The sequence below is a fragment of the Melanotaenia boesemani genome, chromosome 2, assembly GCF_017639745.1.
Source record: "Melanotaenia boesemani isolate fMelBoe1 chromosome 2, fMelBoe1.pri, whole genome shotgun sequence".
Classification (NCBI taxonomy): domain Eukaryota; kingdom Metazoa; phylum Chordata; class Actinopteri; order Atheriniformes; family Melanotaeniidae; genus Melanotaenia; species Melanotaenia boesemani.
Window position 1 is genome coordinate 35,188,974 of NC_055683.1, and position 26,105 is coordinate 35,215,078.

The 26,105-nt window shown below is 38.6% G+C and overlaps 1 protein-coding gene across 1 annotated transcript; it reads left to right on the forward strand.

Moving 5' to 3' along the window:
• Positions 1 to 852: 852 nt before the first annotated feature.
• LOC121648315 (myosin-4-like) lies at positions 853 to 25,017 on the forward strand. Its single transcript, XM_041998333.1, has 39 exons — positions 853 to 1,056; positions 1,340 to 1,483; positions 3,144 to 3,300; positions 3,374 to 3,401; positions 3,481 to 3,589; positions 3,667 to 3,759; positions 3,876 to 3,939; positions 4,038 to 4,136; positions 5,763 to 5,866; positions 5,963 to 6,101; positions 6,188 to 6,306; positions 6,523 to 6,672; positions 6,758 to 6,928; positions 7,009 to 7,315; positions 7,434 to 7,510; positions 7,604 to 7,691; positions 7,778 to 7,895; positions 7,997 to 8,120; positions 8,210 to 8,346; positions 9,590 to 9,845; positions 9,929 to 10,171; positions 10,245 to 10,421; positions 10,509 to 10,654; positions 16,179 to 16,269; positions 16,690 to 17,079; positions 17,157 to 17,283; positions 18,595 to 18,713; positions 18,787 to 18,983; positions 19,063 to 19,246; positions 20,379 to 20,544; positions 20,645 to 20,769; positions 20,846 to 21,154; positions 21,249 to 21,452; positions 21,982 to 22,107; positions 22,181 to 22,351; positions 22,446 to 22,550; positions 22,645 to 22,740; positions 22,823 to 22,954; positions 24,671 to 25,017. The coding sequence occupies exons 1-39, from the start codon at positions 853 to 855 to the stop codon at positions 24,689 to 24,691; spliced, it is 5,817 nt and encodes a 1,938-aa protein (XP_041854267.1). The 3' UTR covers positions 24,692 to 25,017.
• Positions 25,018 to 26,105: the final 1,088 nt, after the last annotated feature.

Consider the following 26,105-nt stretch of genomic DNA (forward strand, 5'->3'; position numbering starts at 1 on the left):
CCCTACATTATCCTAAAACTAATCTAATGCTACCTTATAACTATATTAGCACTGTTACGTAGCTTCCTGCTAACATCAAGTATAGCTTCAGTAGTTGTACTTGCACAAAGACAGAAATCTCTTCCAGAAATGTGCAGCCAGGTGTTAATATTTTTAAAGGATGATTAACCAAAAAACCACTTAAATATTAACTTCAAACTGATTATCCATGTGTGTCTGGATAGTCCTCCTCCTCCAGTCCTAATAACCTTGGGTGGCATCTGGGGTGTCCAATCACATGTCAGATGTGGCCAGTGCCACCCCAGCCACCCCTCTAGCTCTGCCCCTGGTTTATATTTTCATATATTGCCATCATAGCTATTCTCCATTTTACTTTGTTTTTTGTAAATCATTGTTTTCATTGTTCATTTATCTAACATAATTTTTTAAACGTTGCTCTTTGTATTTTTAAAATGTGACATTTTATGATGTCAAAATCTAAATATAACTCTGCTGCATCTTGTGCTTAATCCTTGTTGGTGTCAAGCAGCAGGTTCCTGTAACTCTACCGGTGCATGGCCATGTAAAGGAGGAATGCTTCGCACCAAGGACAATGGACTGATATATAAAGGGGTAACTGGTTTGTTGTTGCAGGACGATGCTCCTGCAGGGTGGAACAGCTACAGTGCACAATTTTTGGAAAAGTTTTGGCACTTTGTGTTTCTTCTCTTAAAAAAAAAAAAAGATAAAACTCCTGTTTCTGTTCTGGTGCAGTAAAGTGGGTGAGTATAATGTTGCTCTTTGTGTCTTTTCAACAGCTTCAGAACAACTAGTGTGATGCTGATGGACCTCTGTCTCTTTTCGAGGGAGAAAATGAGTGCTGATGGGGAAATGGCAGTTTTTGGGCAGGCGGCCCAGTTCCTCCGTAAGTCTGAGAGGGAACGAGTCGAGGCTCAGAACCGCCCTTTTGACGGCAAGACGGCGTGCTTTGTCAGTGATGATAAAGAGCTGTATGTCAAGGCTGAGATCCAGGACAGGGTGGGCGACAAGGTCACTGTCAAGACCACAGATGACAGAGTGGGTGGACTGAAGTGTTACACTGATATACAGCTCAGATGATAAACTAGAGTCTGAGATAGACAATAAAAATGGTCTTTCTTTTATATTAGATATCTGAGACATTTCATCGTCCCTGAGCTTAAGATTCTGCTTCTGTTTAAACCACAGAAATATTTAAAAAATCTGAATTATTTTGTGAACATGTGATTGTTGTGAGTATCTTGCAACCTTTTAGCCAAACTGCTCTAAATAATTCATTTTCACTCTATAAATACAGATGTTTATGTCTGAAATGTCTCAGGTTTTAACTTTGAAGGAGGAGCAAGTGTTTCCCATGAACCCTCCTAAGTTCGATAAGATTGAAGACATGGTGATGATGACGCACCTGCATGAGCCTGCAGTGCTGTTCAACCTGAAGGAGCGATATGCAGCATGGATGATCTATGTAAGTCAAATATAATGCATGTTAAGGTGCTCTTTGTGGGCTCAACTAACTCCTTGCCTTTTTATTTTAGCTTTATTATGAAAAAGCAATGTAGTGTTTTATTCTTTTTTAATTCAGTAGTTGAAGGAGAACTGAATAACCTACAGGGAACAGGTCTTAAACCAAGAACACAATGCCCCTAAAATTTTAATAGGTCAAGTTAAACTTTATTAACCCATGTGGTGAAATTCATGTGGTTATTGCACATCTAACAATGTATGGTGTTACAGAAAGAACACAACACAAATACACACAACAATATAGAATAATAAATATGGCTAAAAACAAAAAGGTAGAGTAGAATAAAATAATCTTTGATTGTTGAAAATAAAAACATATAAATGTGCTGGGAGTTGATCATGGTGCAACATTAATTATAGTTCTTAAAGGACTTTGAGTACCTCACTGTTCTCAGTGCTCAACTGCCATTCTGCTTGTAACTTCTCATAATTTTTAAGAAGAAAAGGCTGTGTTGGGTTATCGAGGATCTGGTCAATCTGTAAAGAAAAACATCAGCACATACCAGAACATGCATATTGGCAAAAGTGCAGATGAGACCAAAGGAAAAATTATTATGCAAGAGACCTTTATGAAACACAGCTATACAGTACAGAAGTACAGCAAGATTTAGATTTAGAACAGTGACTTCAAAAAGTCAGATAGAACAACAAATTACCATATGAAAAACAACAGCAAAAGCCACAAGATAACTACAACAAAGCACAAAGCTTCTCATGGGATAAAAGAAACATCCTCACAGGGAAGGAAAATGGCTAAATTTATTTATTACTTTTATTATTTGATACATGCTATCAGCTTGGAGACAGAAGTTAAAGAGTCATGTTGTTCAGAACGGGGGGGGGCTTGCCTGTTGTGTGTGCACGACTGTGTGAAAGATCTTAATGAGTGTTTTTAATTTTTATGTAATTCTGTTTGGCTGTGTAAAGGCTTGTTTTGTTTTTAGCATGCATGATTTGTGCTTAAATTTCTTAGTCATGTAAAGCACTTTGTATTGCCTTTGGCATGAAAAGGGCTTTATAAATTAAGTTTGATTTGATTTGATTTAAAAAATTACTAGTATTTTTTCCAAAAGATGCCAAAAGGAATAAAAAGCTTGACAAAACTGCAAAGAAGTACTAAAAAAGAAGCTGCAAAGAGGCAATAAACAACAACAACAATGAGAAAAATGACAGTAATGGGACACAAAATAACTTGACAGAGGTGCAACATACAAACCTGACAAGAGATGTATCCACAGAGATGTAAGCACAAAAAAAAGCAAAATAACTAAAAGAGACAAAAACAAAACAAACAAACAACAAAATGAAAAACTACCACAAACATATACAAAATCACTTAAAAAGGAAAAGAATGAAAAGAAAAAGGCTTAAAATGTCAGCATGGACACAAGACAATAACAAAGAGAAGCAAAGTGACGGGCTTATTCTAAATCTGAAAACTCAGATTAGTAACAGTGCAGCAGTTTTGAGTTTGAATGTCTCAAGCTGATAAAGGAGAGATTTGATAAACATTATATCTTCCTTAAGTTAGCTGCTGAGTTTTTTTTTTTTTTTTTTGGAAAAATATTTAAACTGTTTATATTGTTGTATTTCCCATGCAGACCTACTCCGGGCTCTTCTGTGTGACTGTAAACCCTTACAAGTGGCTCCCGGTCTACAACCCAGAGGTGGTCCAGGCCTACAGAGGGAAGAAGAGGATGGAGGTCCCCCCTCACATCTTCGCTCTCTCTGACAACGCCTATCAGTCCATGCTCACTGGTACTGTAGCAGAAAAACCAGAGCAATTCCAGACATAAGAACCAACATTTCACCTCCTTTTTTGTGTCCTCAGATCGCGAGAATCAGTCCATTCTCATTACGTAAGTTTGACTGAACTTTTATGTGTCAGTGAGGACATTAGACTGATGATAAAGTCTGAATGTGGATCGTTTTCCACAGTGGAGAATCCGGTGCTGGGAAGACTGTCAACACCAAGCGTGTCATTCAGTACTTTGCGACAATCGCAGTGGCAACAGACAAGAAAAAGGAGACAAACAACAACATGAAGGTGATCTCACAGACAGTCAGTCCTGTTTGTTTTAGGAGACTAGTGGGTACCACATTTACACATTCGCTCCTCATCAGGGGACTCTGGAGGACCAAATCATCCAGGCCAACCCGCTTCTGGAAGCTTTTGGGAATGCCAAGACTGTAAGGAACGACAACTCATCCCGCTTTGTGAGTGAGCCTGAACAAATTTGATTTGATTTGATTTGATTTGATTTGATTTGATTTGATTTGATTTGATTTGATTTGATTTGGAATCACACCCCCAGAGCTTTTTCTGTCTGCAGGGTAAATTCATCCGAATACACTTCGGCACCACTGGTAAACTGGCCTCTGCCGACATTGAAACGTGTGAGTTTATACTAATAAATATCATATTAATTCATGCTGTATTTAAAATGAAATAAAATAAATTTGAGTTATTAAGTTAACTGTTTTTCTGATTCCAGATCTGCTGGAGAAATCAAGAGTAACATTTCAGCTGGCAGCTGAGAGAAGTTATCACATTTTTTATCAGCTTACTTGCAACAAGAAGCCTGAACTTATTGGTAAAAGCTTAATTTTCTTTAACTTTATTTGTTTATTTATTCATTTATTTGCTTGTTTATTTGGTCGTATAGTTAGTTTTTTAACTAAATTTAGTGAAAAAAGGATTTTTGGTTGAATATGTCTCCTATTTAATATCAGTTGGTGTATTAAACATCCATTTATGCTCCTATTATGTACATAAATAGCTGTGTCTGTTTCAAAGTAACTGTACTCACGCTGTTATACGTTCCTTATGTTGTCATGGTTGTTAGCCAATGCATCCACCAGAGGGCAGTGCGAAGGTAAACTTCACCTCTGAGTTTCAACGTCAGTTTTGGACAATAGTGAACATGGTGACGGTGGACAAGATTGTAATAATGTTCATTCTCAGAAAGAGGTATAAAAAGAGGCAGCGAAGTAGATGGTAGTCATCTGTGCCGCCATTAAGTACGTTGTGGCTTCTTCTTTATCTTTGTTGCTTTCTTGGGTCACATGTCAGCTATACTGCTCAACACTGCCCCCACAGTTTCCGTGGTATTACTCTGTTTGCTGTGTTGCAATACCCATCTGCAAGAGTTATAGAAACAGACCAAATCAAGCATGTAAAGGGCGTAGGAGACGGACGAGTAGCTCTGTATATGGTCCTCGAGGGCCACAATCCTGCAGGCTTTCAATGTATCCCTGCTCCAACACACGACTCAAATTAATTAATCATTGTGCAGAACAGGGCTGTTGGATCTATTTAATTTGAGTCAGGTGTGTTGAAGCAGGTATAACACTGAAAACCGGCAGCGGCCCTTTGGGAGCAATTTTGGACACCTTTGGCATAAAGTATAAATGGGCCCTTACAAGGAGGTATTGTAAGGACAGTGCTTCTGTGGAATAAGCAGCATAGCTAAACATGTGTGTGGTGCCCCCCAAAAGTATAACAAAATCCCCTGTAATATTTTCCTGTTGGTATCCACTCTTGTTCTGAGTTTCTTGGTTGATTTGCTCAGTGGTTCCCGCCTGGCGTCCTTCAGAGCACAAGGGGGTTCCCAAGGCTTTGAGCATTCAAAGCCATTGTAATTAATGTCCACACATTGTTCCTGTTTTAAGAAAAGTAAGGCTATATGTTGTTAATTTAACTTTGGCTTTTGGAAGAACAGAATACAGTATTTATGGCAAGAATCTTACTTTTGAAAGCATAAAACCAAGCATGGTTTCAGCATGGAGTGGGGCGGGGGGTCACAGCATTTTAGTATTGGCATGATGGTGATCCCCAAGGAAAATAGGTTGGGAGCCATTGGATTAAATAATTGAATTCTTCCACAGTAATAAGGAAAAACAACACATACTAGCCATTTTCCAGTCAGGGACCTCTTTGTGTGGAGGATCCATACACAGCCACAACAACTTGGCACCTCATCCTCATGTTGGTTACCAGCCTGGCCACATTTTGTTGTGGGATGGCATCACATTCTTAATTAACTATTAAAAAACTCTTTACTCCCAAATTTTGAAAGTAAGTTAGGAGGAGGTAAGATTGGTGAAGGGGAGGAATAGTCAACCAAACGCAAATTTCCTTACTTTTTTGTTTTTTTATCTTTACTTCAAGATGCCTTAATGTAATGCATTAATGCAAATTTTTCATTTACGTCCTTTAGATTTGCTTCTCATCACCACCAACCCCTTTGATTTTGCCTTCATAAGTCAGGGTGAAATCAGCGTCAAAAGCATCAACGATGCAGAGGAGTTAATGGCCACAGATGTGAGCTGATTCCATAAAATTAGTGCATTTGTTGCATTGAATTTATTTATTTATTTATTTTTTTAATACATGATTTTGTGTCTTTTTAAAACTCAGGAAGCTTTTGATATTCTGGGCTTCTCAGCTGAAGAAAAAGCATCAGCCTACAAGCTGACAGGAGCTGTGATGCATTACGGGAACATGAAGTTCAAGCAGAAACAGCGGGAGGAGCAGGCCGAGCCCGATGGCACTGAGGGTGAGCACATTCATCACAACTTTGATTCCTAAAAAGACAGAATAACAAGCACATTAGAAAAAAGATGGATTTTTGTTTGATTGCAGAAGCTGATAAAGCTGCGTATCTGATGGGCCTGAACTCTGCTGATCTGCTGAAAAACTTGTGTTATCCTCGAGTTAAGGTTGGAAATGAGTATGTCACCAAGGGACAAAATGTCCAGCAGGTGAGACAACCAATCAATTTTTGCATTGGTAATTTATGTCATGCCTACATCACGGCTGGTAAAAACACAAAACATGGTAACACAAATACGTTTTTACCCAATAGAGTTTCCATGTTTTCAATATAAACAGCAGCTCTGGACCCTGGTTATCATGTCTCTTTAGGAACATGAGCCTGATGAGTAATCTTTCCATGGCTGCCTGTATTTTCTTTCTAGGTGTACAACTCCATTGGTGCTCTCGCCAAATCTGTCTACGAGAAGATGTTTCTGTGGATGGTTGTACGAATCAACCAGCAGCTCGACACCAAACAGTCCAGACAACATTTCATTGGAGTTCTTGACATCGCAGGCTTTGAGATTTTTGATGTAGGTCTTTAATCTCAATATGTAAGAATTATCTCTGAAGAATGTGTTGTTATTTGAATGTTTCATCTGTATTGATTTTGTTTAGTACAACAGCATGGAGCAACTCTGCATTAACTTCACCAACGAGAAGCTGCAACAGTTTTTCAACCATCACATGTTCGTCCTGGAGCAAGAGGAGTATAAAAAGGAAGGCATTGATTGGGAATTTATTGACTTTGGTATGGATCTGGCCGCCTGCATTGAGCTCATTGAAAAGGTACTGTTGAATATAACATATTAGCCTTCATAATGTTGCCGTTGTCTCACTGTTACTAATAAGAGGGGTTTGCTTCCCAGCCAATGGGCATCTTCTCCATCCTGGAAGAGGAGTGCATGTTCCCAAAATCATCAGACACATCTTTTAAGAACAAACTCTATGACCAGCATCTTGGAAAGAACAACTGCTTCTTGAAGCCCAAAGTAGTGAAAGGGAAGCCAGAAGCTCACTTCACTTTGGTGCACTATGCCGGCACCGTGGACTACAACATCACTGGCTGGCTGGAGAAGAACAAGGACCCGCTGAACGAGTCAGTGGTGCAGCTTTACCAGAAGTCACCAAACAAAACACTGGCCATGTTGTATGCAAGCTTCTCTGCAGCAGAAGGTAAATAGATATTCTTATATTTTTATTTGACTGAGCTCAATAGTAGCCATCCAAAAGTTTCCATAAGCTTCTATGCTCAGGTGTTGAGGTTGAGACAAGAAATTTCTAATCAATGCAGAGGCTGCTGGGGGTGGAAGCAAAAAAGGGTCAAAGAAGAAGGGAGCATCTTTCCAAACGGTGTCAGCTCTATTCAGGGTGAGACATCTACATTCCCAAAAATCAGGAATTTGAAAAGCTAAAATTATACTAAGAAATCCTGCCATTTTTATGCTTGAAATCTTCTAACAGGAGAATCTTGGGAAGCTCATGACTAATCTAAGAACCACCCATCCTCACTTTGTGCGATGCTTGATACCAAATGAGACCAAAACACCAGGTCATTCTCCCAAATATCGTCATTTTTTAACACACTTACAACATACCACATCAGCAAGCCTGGAAATAATTATTACCCAATTACAGGTGTCATGGAAAACCAATTGGTTATTCACCAGTTGCGCTGTAACGGTGTGCTGGAAGGCATTCGGATCTGCAGGAAAGGATTTCCGAGCAGAATTATCTATGGGGACTTCAAACAAAGGCAGATCAGATCTAAATCTTTATATTTAGATTTTTAAGCTTTACCTTTTCTATATTTTGTAATGTTCACTCTCATTTTTAATTCTAAAATTTCTCTTTCAGATACAGGATTCTTAATGCGAGCGCTGTTCCTGAGGGGCAGTTCATGGATAATAAAAAAGCTGCAGAGAAGCTGCTGGGCTCAATCGACGTGGATCACACCCAGTACAAGTTCGGACACACTAAGGTTTGTATTTGACTGGTTGGAATTCATATTAATTAAGAGTTAACAGCAGTAAACAAATGAAAAACAAAGGTAATTGTGTGTCATTTCAGGTGTTTTTTAAAGCCGGTCTGCTTGGTGCTTTGGAGGAGATGAGGGACGAGCGTTTAGCCCAGGTTGTGATGTCCACTCAGGCTCTGTGTCGTGGTTATCTCATCCGGCTGGAGTATCAGAAGATGATGGCCAGAAAGTAAACACCTTTACTGCTTTTAGGCATGAGGGATAAAAAAATGTCTGAAGCACAAACAAACTCTTAAAAATACTGTGCATATATCATTATGATGTAGTGGGGTTAAACTTGCAGAAGGTTAGCATTATTAGCTTACAGCATGTAGACAGAAATATTTAAATTAATTGGTTTATAAAACATAGCCTAAATAAGATTAAGTAAATTAAGTGCTTATTTTTAACTACTTGTGGGGACTACCATGTTTATTTACTGTTACATCCTAATTTATATTTGCATAGATCAGATATTATGACCACTGACAAGCTGTAGAGCTGCAGACCTGTCAGGGTACTGATAATGACCCATATCCACTAAGCCTACAATGGATTCATGGGCATCATGATGGGCCATTCTTTGACTCATACAACCAACCAAGACAAGTTACTTTGTTGCTAAACGCCTTCATAAAAATTATATTCTCTAATGGCAGTGAACTTTTCACTGCAAATAAACATTCATACATTTTGAGGAGCACAACAGTGAGTTTGAGGTGTTGACTTGACCTCTAAATGATCCACAACGCTATTCAGTCGATCATCATCTTGTCTGAGTTAATTTGTGTTATGTTATGGACTAACAAACCTAAAATCTGCTACTGCTTGAATATTGCAGCACACCTTCCATGTCTCAATGGGTCAGGGCTATTTCCAAAAGGAGACATACTTGTAATTATATAGCTTTCTCATAATTTATCCTTCACAGTATTTCCACTTTTTACCCTGAAATTACTCTGGAGTCAAAAAAGGAACTGCAACGCTATAGGTAGCAACCAGTTAGCTTAGCTAAGCACAAAGCAGGATATCAACTCTGCTGCTCACTTACTAAGCTACATGGCCTCTGGCTAGCAGCCATGTCCTTTAGCTTAGCATAAAGCAGGGCTCTGTTAGCTAGCTCCCATGTCGATTAGCTTAGTGTGGAAATGAGGAAACATCTAGCTTGACAGGTTTCGCTTACAAGCAGTTGTACTCAATTTTAGTGGCTTCTGCTGCAACCAACTGAATAGAGTAGCAGGTAAAGTATTAGCTGCTAATGCTGTTATTTGAATAAACATATATGGTTATTAAGTTAGAGATTTTTTTAAGCAAAAAGCATATTTTTGTGGTATGTTAACCTCATTAACCCTCCAAATATCCAGAATTGTTAACACGGTTTGAATATCTTCAGTGGTAGAAGTGTCCCTACAACAAATGTTTTACTCCAACAGGGAGGCCATCTACACCATCCAGTATAACTTCCGTTCTTTCATGAATGTAAAACACTGGCCATGGATGAAGCTGTATTTCAAACTGAAACCTCTTCTAAAGAGTGCAGAGGCTGAGAAGGAAATGGCCCAAATGAAAGTAGATTTCACCAAACTCAAGGAGGATCTAGCAAAGTCAGAAAACCGGCGGAAGGAGCTGGAGGAGAAGATGGTCTCCATAGTTCAAGAGAAGAACGATCTCCTGCTTCAAGTCCAGGCAGTAAGTTAAACTAAAAAGAGTTTTAACAAACAGTAGTGTTATAGCTGCTTTGCTCCAATTGTTGGGCATAATTTTGCTTTCAGGAAGCTGACCATCTTGTGGATGCAGAGGAAAGATGTGAAGGGCTTATTAAAAGTAAGATCCAGCTGGAGGCCAAGCTGAAGGAGGTGACAGAGAGACTGGAAGATGAGGAGGAGGTGAATGCCGAACTGACGGCTAAGAAGAGGAAGCTGGAAGATGAGTGCTCCGAGCTGAAGAGAGACATTGACGACTTGGAGCTCACATTAGCAAAAGTGGAAAAGGAGAAGCATGCTGTAGAAAACAAGGTGAGCCACCAAAACATGGATCAACTTTGTGAGGGGAGTACCATTATATTGTCTTTGTGAACAATCATTTTAGGTGAAAAACTTGACTGAAGAAATCATGAGCCAAGATGAAAACATTGCCAAACTATCTAAGGAAAAGAAGGCTCTGCAGGAAGCACATCAGCAAACACTGGATGACCTTCAGTCGGAGGAGGACAAAATGAACACTTTGACAAAAGCCAAAAACAAACTAGAACAGCAAGTTGATGATGTGAGTTGCTCAGAATCTAGTATAGACTAAAAAGGTAGTGTTATACATTGGTATTTTTATAATGTACATGATGACTTTCACTTTTAGCTGGAAGGTTCGTTTGAACAAGAGAAGAAGGTCCGCATGGATCTGGAAAGAGCCAAGAGGAAGCTGGAGGGCGATCTCAAACTTGCTCAGGAGTCCATAATGGATCTGGAGAATGAAAAACAACAGCTGGATGAAAAGCTGAAGAAGTAAGGAGAGAATGTTTTTGTCTTTGGTGGTCAAAGAACAATTTAGAGAGTTTAAAGCAGCCATAAATGTACAAACAATGCACTCAGGGGTGGGAAAATACTTATATACTTTTGAGTAAATCACCAACCTGTTTTGCAAGTAATCAAACTTTGGAAGACAGAGGTAAAACAGAGAAAACACAGAAGAGGTAAGAGGTAAATTAGACTAAACGGCTGTTACCAGATTGGAACTTGTAAAAGTGTTTCACTGGATGAAGTATTGTTTTGCACTTCCTGGCCACTGTACCAAACAGATGATTAGGAACCATCTGCATAAAACAGCTGAGCACAAAACCAAAAGATAAAAAAGGTAAAAACTTTTCAGACTACAAAATTCAGACTACTTAGAAGCCGGCAGCTACTTTCTGTAGCAAGTTATTGATCAGACCAGTCATAAGCATCTGTAACTGATAAGCAAACTGTTGTAAATCTGAAGGTAACTTGTGATTTGATTTAGGTTATTTATTCCAGTAATCTGATGGATCAACTGCTGCCTTAGGTGGGAGTAGACACTGAGACAACAGCTACAAAGCCAGCAATAGTTAAAATCTTTATGCTAAATTAGCTATATTACAGCTGTATTACAGCATTCTCAGTAAATACACTGAAATGGTCCTGAGCAAGCTGCTACAAAGACTCCTTTTATTTTATGACATTATAAAATTAGTTGTTGTAGAATGGAAACAGAAAACTTTGTCTCTCTGAAAAACCTAGTGAAGCCAAGAAAATCTCAATCACTCAATCAATCAATCAGTCAGTGAAGGTCTATGTCCAGATGTCTAAACAAAGAATGCTTCACTACATTCACTACAGTCTTTATTGATAAAGCACTTTTTCAAGCAGATTGCAAGTGCTTAACAGAGCTGATGAAGTGTAAAATAAGGATGTTGTTACACTCCAAGTATAGTTGAACTGCCTGCAGACACGAACATTATGGTGGTTGGAAAATATTATGATCCTAAATAAAAAGATAGCTAAATTAATCAATCAATCAGTTAATGGAGAGATTAACTGATTTTGGAAATTGACATAATTAGACATTGAAGTTAATAAGTCTTTATTTGTTTTTATGCATGAATTTAAGTGCTTATTTATTTCTACAATACATCAGTTTACTTTTCCTAAATGTATTCATTTGTATAGTCTATTTATGTATCTATTTATTTCTACAAATTTTTATGTATTTGTAATTAATTCATTTATTTGCAAATTTATGCAGTTCTGCATTTATATTTTTACCTATATATTTATTTCCTCATTTATTTTCTTTATTTATTTTTACATTGACTTATTTTTTTTAAATATTTGCTGCACGATAATAAGGTTACCATAATATTGAAAATGAACCAATATATTCATAAATGGAAAAAAGCAACAAATACATTGTAAGGTTGGATTGGCTGAAAGGTGGATGCAAACGCAGGCTAAATGTGAAAAGGCTTAATACAGCTCTGATTAAAGACAAGACAATACTGAGGTTTACTAGAGGCTTAAGTAGGGGGGAGAACAGGTTTAACTTGTCAGGCTGATGAGGAGAAGAGACAGGTGAAGTCTGATGAGATGGGAACAGAGGAATCCTGGGTAATGTAGTTGTAGGACCGGTGATCAGTAGGCTGGTGAAGAGGAGCGTACTGGTGCAGGTGGAGCAGGCATGACATACATCTTGTCATAAATAGATAAAGTAAATTATTTATTTATTTATAAAATAAATTGTCTGTATTTATTGGCTATATGGTAATGATGTAAAATAATAATGAAAATAGATTTATACCTTTATGAATAAATATTCAAAGATATCAGTAAAGGTTAACAAAGAATAAATAAATGAATATTTATACTGAAGATTTACAAAACATATAGATTTATCAGTTGGCTGATTTATGGCATTTTTGGTCCTCCGTAGACTTCATTCCTTTTTTAAAAAGTTTTTATGATAGTTACTATGTGAGGCAGTTGGTTACACATTACTAGTCAGCTTCGTATTTCACTGCTGTCCTGTCAGTAACAAACACCGGCTCATCACTGGCGAACCTGCAGCTGCAGATTCGGGATAAAGTCTGAAATCTTTCCTTCTTACTCCACTTGCTGAAGCACAACTCTAAATATATGATTATGTCTGTCTTTATCCATTGGACACATAAACATAAAACAAATAGCTTTGTATTAGCATTTACAGCTTGTTACTCTCATTTCATTTGACCATCAGAAGTAATTCCCCGATCACTTACTTCTTATTTCTAACCCAAACTAGGTGATGTAGTTGATGCACATGCAACCAGAGGGCAGTCATAAGATTGTAATCAACTTATAAAAAACAGACACATTTTCATTTTGCCTTTTTCACTGACTCAGTAATGAAATATTCAATTCATAATATACTATTTTATGGTTTGAAGTATTCATGTAAGTGGAAATTATTTCTGACTGATCTTATTTTTCGAAGTCGTATTTCTGCTCTCCTTATTTGCCTTCATCATCAGCATTGTAATAACGTTTAACTGGGCTCGTTATGTAACAATGTTGACCACAGAAATATCACCTACTGTACAACATACCTCAAACCATTTCCTGTTGGAATAGTGTCAGGATATTGCATATTTGTCAGCCTTTTTAACCCTTTAAAGCCCAACCTATAGAAGACATGGGGAGAAAAGTCTTTTTTGTTTTTTATCAGAAGTCTTTTTCTTTTTGGCCTTTTAACAAAATGAATATATATAGAATAGAAATACTTTATTAATCCCTTTGGAGAGTCCTCAGGGAAATTTGGGTAATATATACAATATATATATATATATATATGTATATATATATTTTATGTTTACCATTTTTAACAGTGTGATATGTCAAAATTATTGTAGAGGATTATTGTATTATTATTGTATCCACCAGGGGGTAGAAGACAAGTATCAAATTGTGTACAACAGGGTTTTGAGCAAAATTTTTACCACAAAGTGCTGCAAAAGGTCTTGCAAACTGTATCAGATATAGTACATACAGCATTAAAGGGTTACGTCCAGATTCCTTTAGAGTCCATGACGGACTTATTGATATATATAATCAGTTCCAGCCAAAGACTAAATTGTTGTCATATTACTAAGTAATTAGATGAACTGACATGCATCACTGAGAATGTTTAGTGTTTTTATCAAAGGAAATGTGCATGCAGGCGAGTCCTTGGATTAATATGTTGATGCTCTCTGTGTCGTTTTAAGAGGTAAATCTTCTGGGATCAGTGTTTTGTGTTTTGAAACATAAAGCAACCACTACAGGGACTCTTGGGACTGCAGTCAGTTCTTTTACTGGCCTGGATCCACAGTTTTCTCCTGTTCTTGGCAAAGACCTGCAATTCCCCTGGAATTTTGTATAATTATCATCCATCTTGTAAGGCATTTGGTAAAGTTAACTGCTTTGAAAATTACATCTGCTGCAATGTGGAAACACTGATATGAGCATCAGAGAGAAACTATTTGTGTGAGTGCTGCTATTTTCATGTAGTGGTACAGAGAATGCTCCCAGGGTGCGTTTAAGATACGATGAAAATGCTTTAAGGAGTTTTGTCTTGAAACAGTTGCACGTTGTCTGTGATGCAAACCTAAAGACTCATCCCACCTCATAAAATGTGATACAAGAGGGACGATTGTACATCAATCACTGACAGACAGCACAGAATAAGAGATGCTGATTTGGCCAATTGACAGCTCTGTTTTTGCATCATCAGTTTCATCATCAGTGTTTCATATTCAGTCTCAAACTGTTACCAGGCTAGTGCCACTCACTCTAACATGTCCTCAGTAGCTAGAAAAGAAGCTGGTGTAGAGTTTTGCAACAACACAGACAGTGTTGAAAATCATGGCTGAAGTAGAGCGTCACCAAAAAAAGCTGCAGAGGCTTGAAACTGAGAACAAGAAGCAGCAGCTGCACCTCGGCGTCTTCAAGAAAAAAAAGAAGAAACAGAACAGAGGCTAGAAAGAGAGCAATAAGAGGCTGCTCTCTTTAGAAAACAACGGGAAAATGCTAGGAGAAAAGGGTGTTGTGAGTCTTCAGATTTATGATGGAAATGAGCCTCATCCAGACCAACTGTGGCCAGTCAAGCAAGCACTTTCAGAAATGACTACCACCATATGTGGCCCCAAGAACTGCAGTTCAAGATGACAGAGTGGATTTTATGAAAGTCTTGGCAGAGGCAGTAACAGTTAATAGGTTACCTTTGCCAGAGCCTACTACCATTTTTTATGGGGATCCACTTAAGTTCAATCAAATGAAGTCATCTTTCACTTCCAGATAAAAAGGTACAGTAGGAGTACATTTCTGTCCCCCAAGGTACAATCTACCTTGTACACAACCTATCTGAGGACCTGACAGGTACATTTATGTCTTAAGTAGTAATTTGTACATATTTGTATTGTTTCTTCTAAATGTTAGGGTACAATATCAAAAGATAGTTTGTGTTAGAAATAAAAAGAACAAGATTTAGTCATAAATTAAGACTATACAGTTCCTTTATACATTCAAGCTAGATTTCAATAAATCTCTATGCCAGGGGTGACCAAAGTCCGTCCTTGAGGGCCGCTGTCCTGTAGGTTTTCAGTCTTTCCTGTTTCAACACATGACTCAAATTAAATAGATCCAACAGCCTATTAGCTTTTGCACAATCATTATTCATTACTCATTATTTGAGTCAGGTGGTTTTGGAGCACCGATCTTTGGAGCAACCTTTGGAGCACAGGTTTCGAAAACCTGCAGGATTGTGGCCCTCAAGGATCGGAGCTGGACACCCCTGCTCTATGCATTTGTGCAGTGTTTAGGAAAAGAAAAAAACTTTATATGTAACTTTATAATTGTGCATTTTGATTTTTTTACTATGATTTAACACATGGTAAAAATGTTGAATTTGTTTTACATTATTCTCATTTTTATCGTCATCCTGGCTGTAGCTCAGGAGGACGTGTGGTTGTCTGCCAATCAGAAGGTTGATGTAAACCATTCAGGTTTCCCCATATGTTGAAGTTTTCTTGGGCAAGACACTGAACCCCACATTACCTCTGACATATGTGTGTGTGATAAAGTATTAGCTTCCCTGGGCTGTGACAGCAGGCATTTTCTACTTTAACATTAGGGTACAAAACGGTCACCAGATGTACAATACTGGTGTATTGGCTTCCAACATCACAAAACTTCTCTGCCTCATGCTTTTGAGAGATCGAGTAAACAAAACAAAAAAGGTCAATATGGAATAGGGAACATACGTTTGCGTCCCACCTGAGATTATTATGAAAATCCATTTCCAACATAAGTCACATCACTAATACAATTTACTAAAAATTATAAACAGTGATATAAATGATATTTATGCCAGTTAAAGCAAGAAAATACATTTTTATTCTGTTTGCTGTAAAACCAGCAGCAAAGACAACCATCAACTGCCACTCTGTGATGTTTCTAACAGCTGGTCCAATTAAAATACAGTTTTTGCTTCACTTAACAGGAAAGACTTTGAGTTGTCACAACTTCAGACGAAGATAGAAGACGAGCAGGCTCTCAGCGCTCAGCTACAGAAGAAAATCAAAGAGCTCCAGGTGAGGTAGATATTATAAAACTGAAAACCTGCCCAGTAGTGAGAGAGAAATGCAGCCAGTTTATATGTCTTAAGGGTTTTAGTTTCTGTATTGCTGAGCGAGTTAACTGACCAGAAACGAGTTTTCAGAGGCTCCAAGCCACAAATTTGTCTTTATCTCCCTGTTTCTCCCACATCTGAAGTATCAACTAAGAAGTAACTGGTAAAATATTATGTGCAGGAACTTTGCCTGCCTTTTTTATGTGAACTTTTATCTCTTTGGTTTGAACTAAATGGAGAAAATAATCCAAAAGTTGCAGGGCAGAGTTAAAATCTTGTCAGTAAGCAGTACGAAACCACCCCAATGCAAAGCCACATGGTGAACTCTGCTGTGACAGCAGCCCAGAGTATCAAAAACCACTAAAACAAATTCACGATACAGGCACGAATTGAGGAGCTGGAGGAGGAAATCGAGGCCGAGCGCTCGGCTCGGGCCAAAGTGGAGAAGCAAAGGTCCGATCTGTCCAGAGAACTGGAGGAGATGACAGAGAGGCTGGAGGAGGCTGGAGGAGCTACCGCCGCTCAGGTGGAGATGAACAAGAAGCGTGAAGCCGAGTTCCTCAAACTGCGCAGGGAGTTGGAGGAATTTTCACTGCAGCACGAAGCTACATCATCTGCTCTGCGCAAGAAACACGCCGACAGCGTAGCGGAGATGGGAGACCAGCTGGATAACATCCAGAGAGTCAGGCAGAAACTGGAGAAGGAGAAGAGCGAGCTGAGGCTGGAGCTGGATGACGTGTCAAGCAACATGGAAACCATGGCTAAAGCAAAGGTTGGTTGGAAACTTCAAACATTACTTCTCTGTTTGAACAGATAAGCAACTGCTCTTTTTGTTTTCCAAATGTGAAGATGAACTTAGAGAAAATGTGCCGCTCACTTGAAGATCAGCTGAGTGAAGTAAAAACTAAAGAGGAGGAACATCTGAGATTTATAAATGACCTTTCAAGCCAGAAAGCTCGTCTAACAACAGAAAACGGTGAGTACAGTTCAGTGCCGGTCTTTCCTATATGCAGCATAGGTGGTCTCCTAGGGCACCATCTGCTGGGGGGGAGGCGTTGTACTTGCAAGCCAAATTCACCAGCAGGTGTTCACACTGCAGGTTCATGCTTCATCCAATAAATGTAGTTAATAGGCATCAAAATAAAGAGGCAGAAATCGTCGGTAGTTATATCAACACAAGATATATTTTTCCGTTATCATGAGAAGCTCAGTTGCAATGCAGCTTCCCACCACTTGGTGGCAGTAATGTGACAGTTAGTTGTTCAACAAACTTCAATAAGCAGAAGAAGAATCAGCTAGCTGCTAGCCTGTAGCGAAACTTATGAAGAAGTATTTCAAACGAAAGAGCGAAGACAAAAATGGTGGCATATTATAAGATTTTCTGTTTATAAGCCTGACTGGAGCTTTTAAGTTTTATTTTGTAGGCACCTGATTTTGTTAAATTAATTATTATCGTATTGGGTGTCTTGTGTAGTTTCAGGAGGTGATATATAAATGTATTTGCAATGATCTTATATGGTAAATGGTGAATGGTCTGTACTTACATAGCGCTTTTATCCAAAGCACTTCACATGTACATCACATTCACACATACATTCACACACAGATGGAAGAATCTGCCATGCAAGGCGCTCAACCATGACCCATCAGGAGCAATTAGGAGTTTGTTGTCTTTCTCAGGAACACCTCGACATGAGCTCGATGGGCCGGGATCAAACAGGCAACCCTTGGACTACATGATAATCGCTCTACCCACTGAGCCATGTTGCCCCGGATCATATATATATATATATATATATATATATATATATATATATATATATATATATATATATATATATGATCATGTCTTTTTTTTTTTTCATCGTGTGATATTTCACAAGGTTTCAGCTGTTAAATAACAACTGGATTTACTTTATTTATTGAATACAAATGAAACCAAGAGTGAGATCAATTAAACCACAGCAGTGTTAAGATAGGCCCCAGATCACTTTGTACTGGAAAAGTTGGGCCCCAGCATGGCCCCAGCATGGCCCCAGTTGGAGATGAGGGGTAACAGTTCTAAAGGTGAAGGTGATGATTATTTATTTGTTTATTTTGCCAGTAAATGTCTTGCAAGTATAGGAAATGCTCATTAGTGTTTTTCAACATGTAACAGAAACATGGAGAAATATTCTTTAAAACTGCTGAAACACCAAACTGAAGTCACTGCCAAAACCATTTGATCAGAACTGTAATGTTTTATCCCATCATGACCACATGATAAACCCTCCAAATACTTACCCAGTGGAGATGGCTCGCCAACTTGAAGAAAAGGAGTCTTTAATGTCACAGCTGACTCGAGGAAAACAAGCCTTTATTCAGCAGATCGAAGAGCTGAAGCGACTTCATGAAGAGGAAGTAAAGGTAAAGTCTGATGAGGCATAAGATCGTGTTAGAAAGTTTAAGTGCTAAAGCAGTTTTTTTTCACACCATTTAGGCTAAAAACGCCCTGGCACACAGTTTGCAGTCATCCCGTCACGACTGTGAGCTGCTGAGGGAGCAGTACGAGGAGGAGCAGGAGGCCAAAGCTGAGCTGCATCGCTGCTTGTCTAAGGCCAACAGCGAGGTGGCTCAGTGGAGAACCAAATACGAGACGGATGCCATCCAGCGCACTGAGGAGCTCGAGGAGGCCAAGTAAGAACAGGCTCTATATCAGTTGGAGACAGATGGGATTCTTGTGGGATCTTACAGTAAGATAAATGTTCTCCTACAGGAAGAAGTTGGCTCTCCGTCTGCAGGATGCAGAAGAAGCTGTAGAGGCCGTTAACTCTAAGTGTTCCTCTCTTGAAAAGACTAAGCAGCGGCTGCAGGGAGAGGTGGAGGACCTAATGATGGATGTGGAGAGGTCTAATGCAGCTGCAGCTGCGCTGGACAAGAGGCAGAGGAATTTTGACAAGGTTAAAAAAATACAATGAAACTGATAAGAATTACTGAAAAGCTAAAACTAAAGAAAATGGTTAATTTACTGTTTCTGTTAGAGGTTATTTCCATGCAGTTATGAAGCAAACATTTGCTCCTAAATAGAAAAAACACTTTCATGAACTGGTTTAGAGTGAACATCCCCAGTTATTAAATGTGGCTAAAAGGTGGTTCGAACCAGAAAACAAAACCCCTGAAGGATGAAAACAATAAACAAAACTCAACATTCCAATACAGAAGGGAAAAACCAGAAATATTCTATAGTGGAAATTGATGATTCATGCGATTAGTCTTTTAAGGAGCATGTTTGATACCTCAGAGTTTGTATCAGTCCTGCAGGCTCCACATTAATTCCACATCAAGGTAAAAACTCCCTCATGTGTGTGTTAAAACATATGAAACCCATTTTTGCATAAATTTTTTATCAGTAGCTTAAGATGCTGTCCATTTATAATATCCTATTCGTGGTTGTTAGTTGATCAGAAACCATTTTTTTTCTGGGCTAGTCTAACTTAAAAGAAAACTGGACCCAGGTCAATTAAAAGTATAGCTAAACTTTACAAACTAATGAATTTATGGCAGCATTTTGATTAAATGTAGGTCCTCATTGTAAGCTACATCATGGACCGCAATCTGTTTGTTGGGATATAATTATGTTAAAGCACCACTACTGATATTTGGTAGATTTCTACACTTTAGTGCCGCCTAACGATGGCTAATTCAACAACCGTCTTACATCCTGTCTCTTCTCTGAGCTCTTTCGAGCTGGTAAAAATCAGTCCAGTGTTGGACTATTTTCTTATATCTTACTTTGTCACTTTTTCTCTTTATTCCCTCACTACCCTCAATAATGTTCTTTTGCTTTTCATGGTGCATGGTCTGATTCAAAATGGCCAATGTTTTGATATCCAGTTGCTGGCATGTTTTTTTTTATGATTTTTTCATGTTTGACTATGTGTCTCCAATCAGCCTAAAAACATCCCTAAACTCAGTAAACAGCAGCTCCACAGTCATAAAGCTGAACCAAGCAACCTCAGGCTCTGTGGATATGAGGTTTCATACCTGAAATCAAATCATGTCCCGAGCATTTGACTGTGTCTCTACCTGCAGGTCGTGGCTGAGTGGAAGCAGAAATATGAGGAGGGTCAAGCAGAGCTGGAGTCGTCTCTAAAAGAGGTGCGATCTTTGGGAACAGAGAACTTCAAGATGAAGAATGCCTTTGAGGAATGCCTGGATCAGCTGGAAACCCTCAAACGAGAGAATAAAAACCTGCAACGTGTGTTAAAGCCTTGAATTAATCCAAAACAATGCTCGTGTCAGTGTGTTTTTTATTTTATTTGCAAAGAACAGATCAGCATATTTTCTTTTTATGACAGAGGAAATAATGGATCTCACTGAGCAGCTGGGGGAGATGGGAAAAACCATCCACGAGCTTGAGAAATCAAAGAAACAGGCCGAGCAGGAGAAGTTAGAGGCTCAGACGAGTCTCGAAGAAGCAGAAGTAAGAAAATATCACCAAACTTAAAATCTCTCAGATCTGAGGCAAGTATGGCTGCTTAACCCCCGTCTGTATTCAGGCTTCGCTTGAACACGAGGAATCCAAGATCTTGCGGGTCCAGCTAGAGCTCAGCCAGGTGAAGTCTGAGGTGGACAAGAAGATCGCTGAGAAGGACGAAGAGATCGAACAGCTGAAGAGAAACAGCCAACGAGTCATTGACACGATGCAGGGTAATTTAGACGCTGAGATCCGGAGCCGGAACGATGCCCTCAGAGTGAGGAAGAAGATGGAGGGAGATCTGAATGAGATGGAGATCCAACTGAGCCATGCCAACAGGCAGGCGGCTGAGGCTCAGAAACAGCTGAGGAACATCCAAGTTCAGCTCAAGGTGGGATATGTAGTCAGCACGTGTAACGAGTGAGCCGTGTTGGCTTCATGGAATCAAATCAAGAGTTGCATCTTTTCTTATTTTGACTGTGTAGGAGGTCCAGATTCACCTTGAAGATGCTCTGAGAAGCAGCGATGACATGAAAGAGCAAGTTGCCGTGTCCGAGCGCAGGAATAACCTGATGCAGGCTGAGATGGAGGAGATCCGAGCGGCGCTGGAGCAGACGGAGAGGAGCCGCAGACTGGCCGAGCAAGAGCTGCTGGACGCCAGCGAGAGAGTGCAGCTGCTTCACTCGCAGGTTCTGATCCATAACATTTTAACAGGGAGGTTGCTCGTCTGAAGCAGCAGATAGTTTGAGATATTTGGTAATTGAAGTGATTTCCAAGAGAAATTTGTCCAAAGTATAAATATTGCCTGGGTAGCCTTTAAGGATCCATGTCATCACATGCACCAATTTTTTAAGGTATCTTGTGTGTGGAAACCCTTCTAAACTTTGAAAAAACAAGCTCACATTTTCTTCGCCATTTTGGTTTGTTTGGCTACCACCTTGCTCATTGTAAGAATCCTGCAAAGTTCACATGTTTGAATATAAGCAATTAAACAAGCAGCTTGGTCTCCAAATGTCTACTGAAAATAAAGGTGACTTACACATACAGTATATGTCCATTTATTACTTAAATTCCAACTCAGATTTTTAACTTTTTATTCAGAATATAAGCTTTTACAGCCGCCAAGTCCGTTCACCTGACTAGTTTGAAATCTGTTTCAAGCTAATGTCCCATTTTCCATCACACAGACAGCATCCTGATTGATTTGATTGCTTACAGAACACCAGCCTCCTCAACAGTCGGAAGAAGCTGGAGGCCGATCTGTCTCAGATTCAGGGTGAGATGGACGACAGCGTCCAAGAAGCCAGGAACGCTGAGGAGAAAGCCAAGAAGGCTATCACTGATGTAAGTGGATCAATCTTTTGTCCTGTCCTGAGAAAAGCAGCAAGGTACCTGACATTTTACTGCATCTTTTCAGGCTGCCATGATGGCTGAGGAGTTGAAAAAAGAGCAGGACACCAGCGCTCACCTGGAGAGGATGAAGAAGAACCTGGAGGTGACGGTGAAAGACCTGCAGCAACGTCTCGATGAGGCCGAGAACCTGGCCATGAAAGGAGGGAAGAAGCAACTCCACAAGCTTGAAGCCAGGGTAAATCATGTTTGGACAAATGGAGTGAAATTTTAAAATAGTTGTTGATAAAGTTGAGGCTGGAACAACTGACCTTACTCGTCTTCTTTTGCAGGTTCGGGAGCTTGAAAACGAGCTCGAAGCGGAGCAAAGACATGGGTCCGATTCTGTAAAAGGTGTACGCAAACTTGAGCGCAGGATCAAAGAGCTCACCTATCAGGTAGGAAAGAATATGTTCCTTTTTGTTTAAAAGCTACACAATGTTTCATAACTAAAAGATGTAAAGATGATTGTTTCCTGCAACTACAAACCAGACTGATGAGGACAGGAAAAACATGATGAGGCTGCAGGACCTGGTGGACAAACTCCAACTGAAGGTCAAAGCATACAAGAGGCAGGCTGAAGAGGCTGTAAGTGGTTGTTTGTATCTGTTTTCTGTCAAATATCAGTTCAAGTGACCATTTTATTGATAAATTATTTAACGTCTGACAGGAAGAACAAGCCAACACGCATTTGACTAAACTGAGGAAGGTGCAGCATGAGCTGGAGGAGGCTGAGGAGCGGGCCGACATCGCCGAGTCCCAGATCAATAAGATGAAAGTCAAGAGTCGTGACATAAGCAAGGTGAGTCAGTCAGTTATTACCTCTCATGTATACACTCACTGGCTGCTTTATTATTAGGTACACATATTCAACTGCTTTTTAACACATCAGCCAATCACATGGTGGCATTTAATACGTCTAGTCATGTAGACATGATGAAGACTTGCTGAAGTTTAAACTGAGCATCAGAATGAGGAATAAAGAGGATTTAGGTGACTTTGAACGTGGCATGGTTGTTGGTCTGAGTATTTACTGGGATTTTCACACACAACCATCTCTAGGGTTTACAGAGAATGGTCTGAAGAAGAGAAAATATCCAGTGGGCAGCAGTTCTCTGGATCAACATGTCTTATTGATGTCAGAGGTCAAAGGAGAATGGACAGACCGGTTGGAGATGATAGAAAGGAAACAGGAAGCCAAATAAGCACTGGTTCCAACCAAGATATGCAGAATAGCATCTCTGAACACACATTCATACTATAATGCTATAATGGGTAAACTACCTGTTGCAGAATTTATGAATACATGACTTAGATAAAATAATTTAACTGTTATGTGACAGCTACACTCAGCTATGACGTCAGGTCGTATTTCCAAATCTCATCGTGGACTAATTATTATAAATATCTGGAATGCAGTGATAAAGACACATATGTTAGTTTTTAAATGTCCCCACACAAACCCTTTCATTCAGCGTAGTTGCCCTAAATATTCTCAAAGTCCTGATCTCAGAAAACGTGCTGCCTTTTATAAGACTGAGAAAGAAAAGTGAATCCATTCTAAGGTGAAATACGTTTGTTCAGCTGCACGTTCCTTTGATGGACAACGCAACACCAGAGCAGTTTTAAGAAAAACTATGATGTTTTGCTGGTAGACGTGTGCTAACCTGTGTGTGCGCCATTGCATTGTGTGTGTTATTGCATCAGGCATCAGGGCTGAACTCCACTGTGGACACAGTGAGCAGCTTTGACTTTCTGTCATGTAAATCACATAAAAAATGTCAGATTAATTTTAATAAAGAAACAAAATATAAACCTGCTTTAGAGGAAACAGAACTTCAAAAGAAAACTTAAGATTTATGGTTTTAATAAACCTTTTAACTGAATATATTTAGTCTTTATAATTGATGTTTTACTTATTTATTTTTCTCCAAATTTCTTTATTTAAATATGGTTTTATTATTATTTTGTGATTGTGTTTTTACTAATTCATTTAGTAATTACTTTTTTAACACATAATTTTCACATTATTAAGGAATTTGTTTAAATATTCAACCCGGGTTTTATTTTACCTATCTTCTATTATTTTTTCTTTTATTTTTTTTCTATCTGTTTTACTTTTAGTTATAGGTTTTTCAGCTAAAGATCTGTTATTTAAATTCCCAGTGTTTTAGTTTCCTGAGTTTCCTGAGTGAAAAGTGCTTTATAAATAAAGTTTAATTGATTTATTGACACTCTAATGGCCTCCACAGTCACCAGATCTCAGTCCAGTAGAGCAGCTTTGGGATGTGGTGGAACGGGAGATTCTCATCATGGATGTGCAGCCAATAAACCTGCAGCAACTGTGTGATGCTGTCATGTCAATATGGAGCAAAACCTCTGAGGAATGTTTCCAACATCTTGTTGAATATAGACACTGAGAATTAAAGTAGGAAAAATAGGTCCAACCTAAAACTGATAAAGTTTAGTTTTATATGAGTTTATGGTCTTAACTTACATTTTCCTTTTTCTTTTTCAGGGAAAAGATACTGGAGAGTAGTCATGACTGCTATCAAGACAATATCCTCTGCTTTACTTACTAAGCTAGTTTGCAACATACTCTTAAAATAATAACTTTCCTCACTTTAATTTCACTTTATGTGTAAATCTATGTGATAACTGTATTTAAAATTCCACTGTGGTTACAGGAAAACAGGTTCAGCTCTTTCATCTCAGCAGGATGTTTTGGTTTCCGTTGCTGTGTCACAGCATTCCACTAGAGGGCGCCAAAGAAAGACGTTTTCACATTTTACACATTGTGACTTTAAATATTAAGTAGAGCATTTATCTCCAAGAACCACTTGTGTTGTTCTTGTTTGTTTGTGGTAGTGGTTGTATGTTGCCTTAATTGCATTAAACATGAAAAACATGAAAAAACGCCATTCTTTGATTCATTATATCAATGTCAAAATAGTTACGCTATTACAACCCCAAATCATAAAGAAGTTGAGGTAAGATGGAAAATTCCTTGCTGTGATGACTACATTTGTGAACCCAACATATATTTTATGTTGTTTTTGTCAGTTCCATTAATTTACATCTATTTTACAATTTAAGGCCTGAAATATATTAGAAAAACAGTTTAAATTGGAGCATTTTAGGGCTTGTAGTGAGTTAAAAAAATGGATACAGGTGATAAAAGATCACTGTAATCTTCTACAAAAGCAACACCCGGACAAGGCTGTGAATATTTTCCATAAAAACTTATTGTTATTATCTGATGGTTCAGATGTCATATCCACTCAGTTATATGATACTGCAAATAAATGTCTATGATAACTACAACAAAACACTTTGGAACATGTTTATGTCCGTACCAAAGTCAAAATCAAACCTACATCCTTGCTAAGACAACATCCATGCTTTTTCTATAATAGATAAAGATAAAAAAACACATTCTACTTTCATCTCAAACGGATGCTGTGCTGTGAGGAAGAAGAGGATACTAGACTGGCCTGCCTGCAGTTCTGACATGACACTAAGAAAGAACATGTAAAAATATTTTAATAAAAACTATGACAACGATGATCCTGTGCTCCTGTGGGATGTTTTAGGAAGAAAAATGGGCCAAATAAGATCTGAAACTCTTCATCATTCAAGTGTTTGAGAAGGAATAAAAGTTTCAATGCACCAGCAGAATTTGTAATATGTTGATGGTCTAAATGCAGAGGTGTATTTTATTCATGAACAAAATAAAAAAGTATAGTAAATATCTTTGGTTTGTATTGTCTGCAAAATAAACATAAGAATAATAATTTTGTTTTATAGCGTCCTAAAATGTTGTGTTTTGGGCCTGTGTGACTGACAGCTTACTGTATGTGGAATGGAAGCAGAGTCATTTTGTGGCTGAAATGTGATCAACAAACACGGGAAAACAAAAGTAATTTTGAAAAACTTTTAATATTCCTCTAAAA

Excerpts from the sequence above, each read along its gene's own strand:
- LOC121648315 (XM_041998333.1), top strand. The coding sequence starts at position 853 with ATGAGTGCTGATGGGGAAATGGCAGTTTTTGGGCAGGCGGCCCAGTTC. Across the intron at positions 10,655-16,178 it reads CTGGATGAAAAGCTGAAGAA|GAAAGACTTTGAGTTGTCAC; the intron begins GTAAGGAGAGAA and ends TTCACTTAACAG. Across the intron at positions 22,352-22,445 it reads TCCACAAGCTTGAAGCCAGG|GTTCGGGAGCTTGAAAACGA; the intron begins GTAAATCATGTT and ends CTTCTTTTGCAG.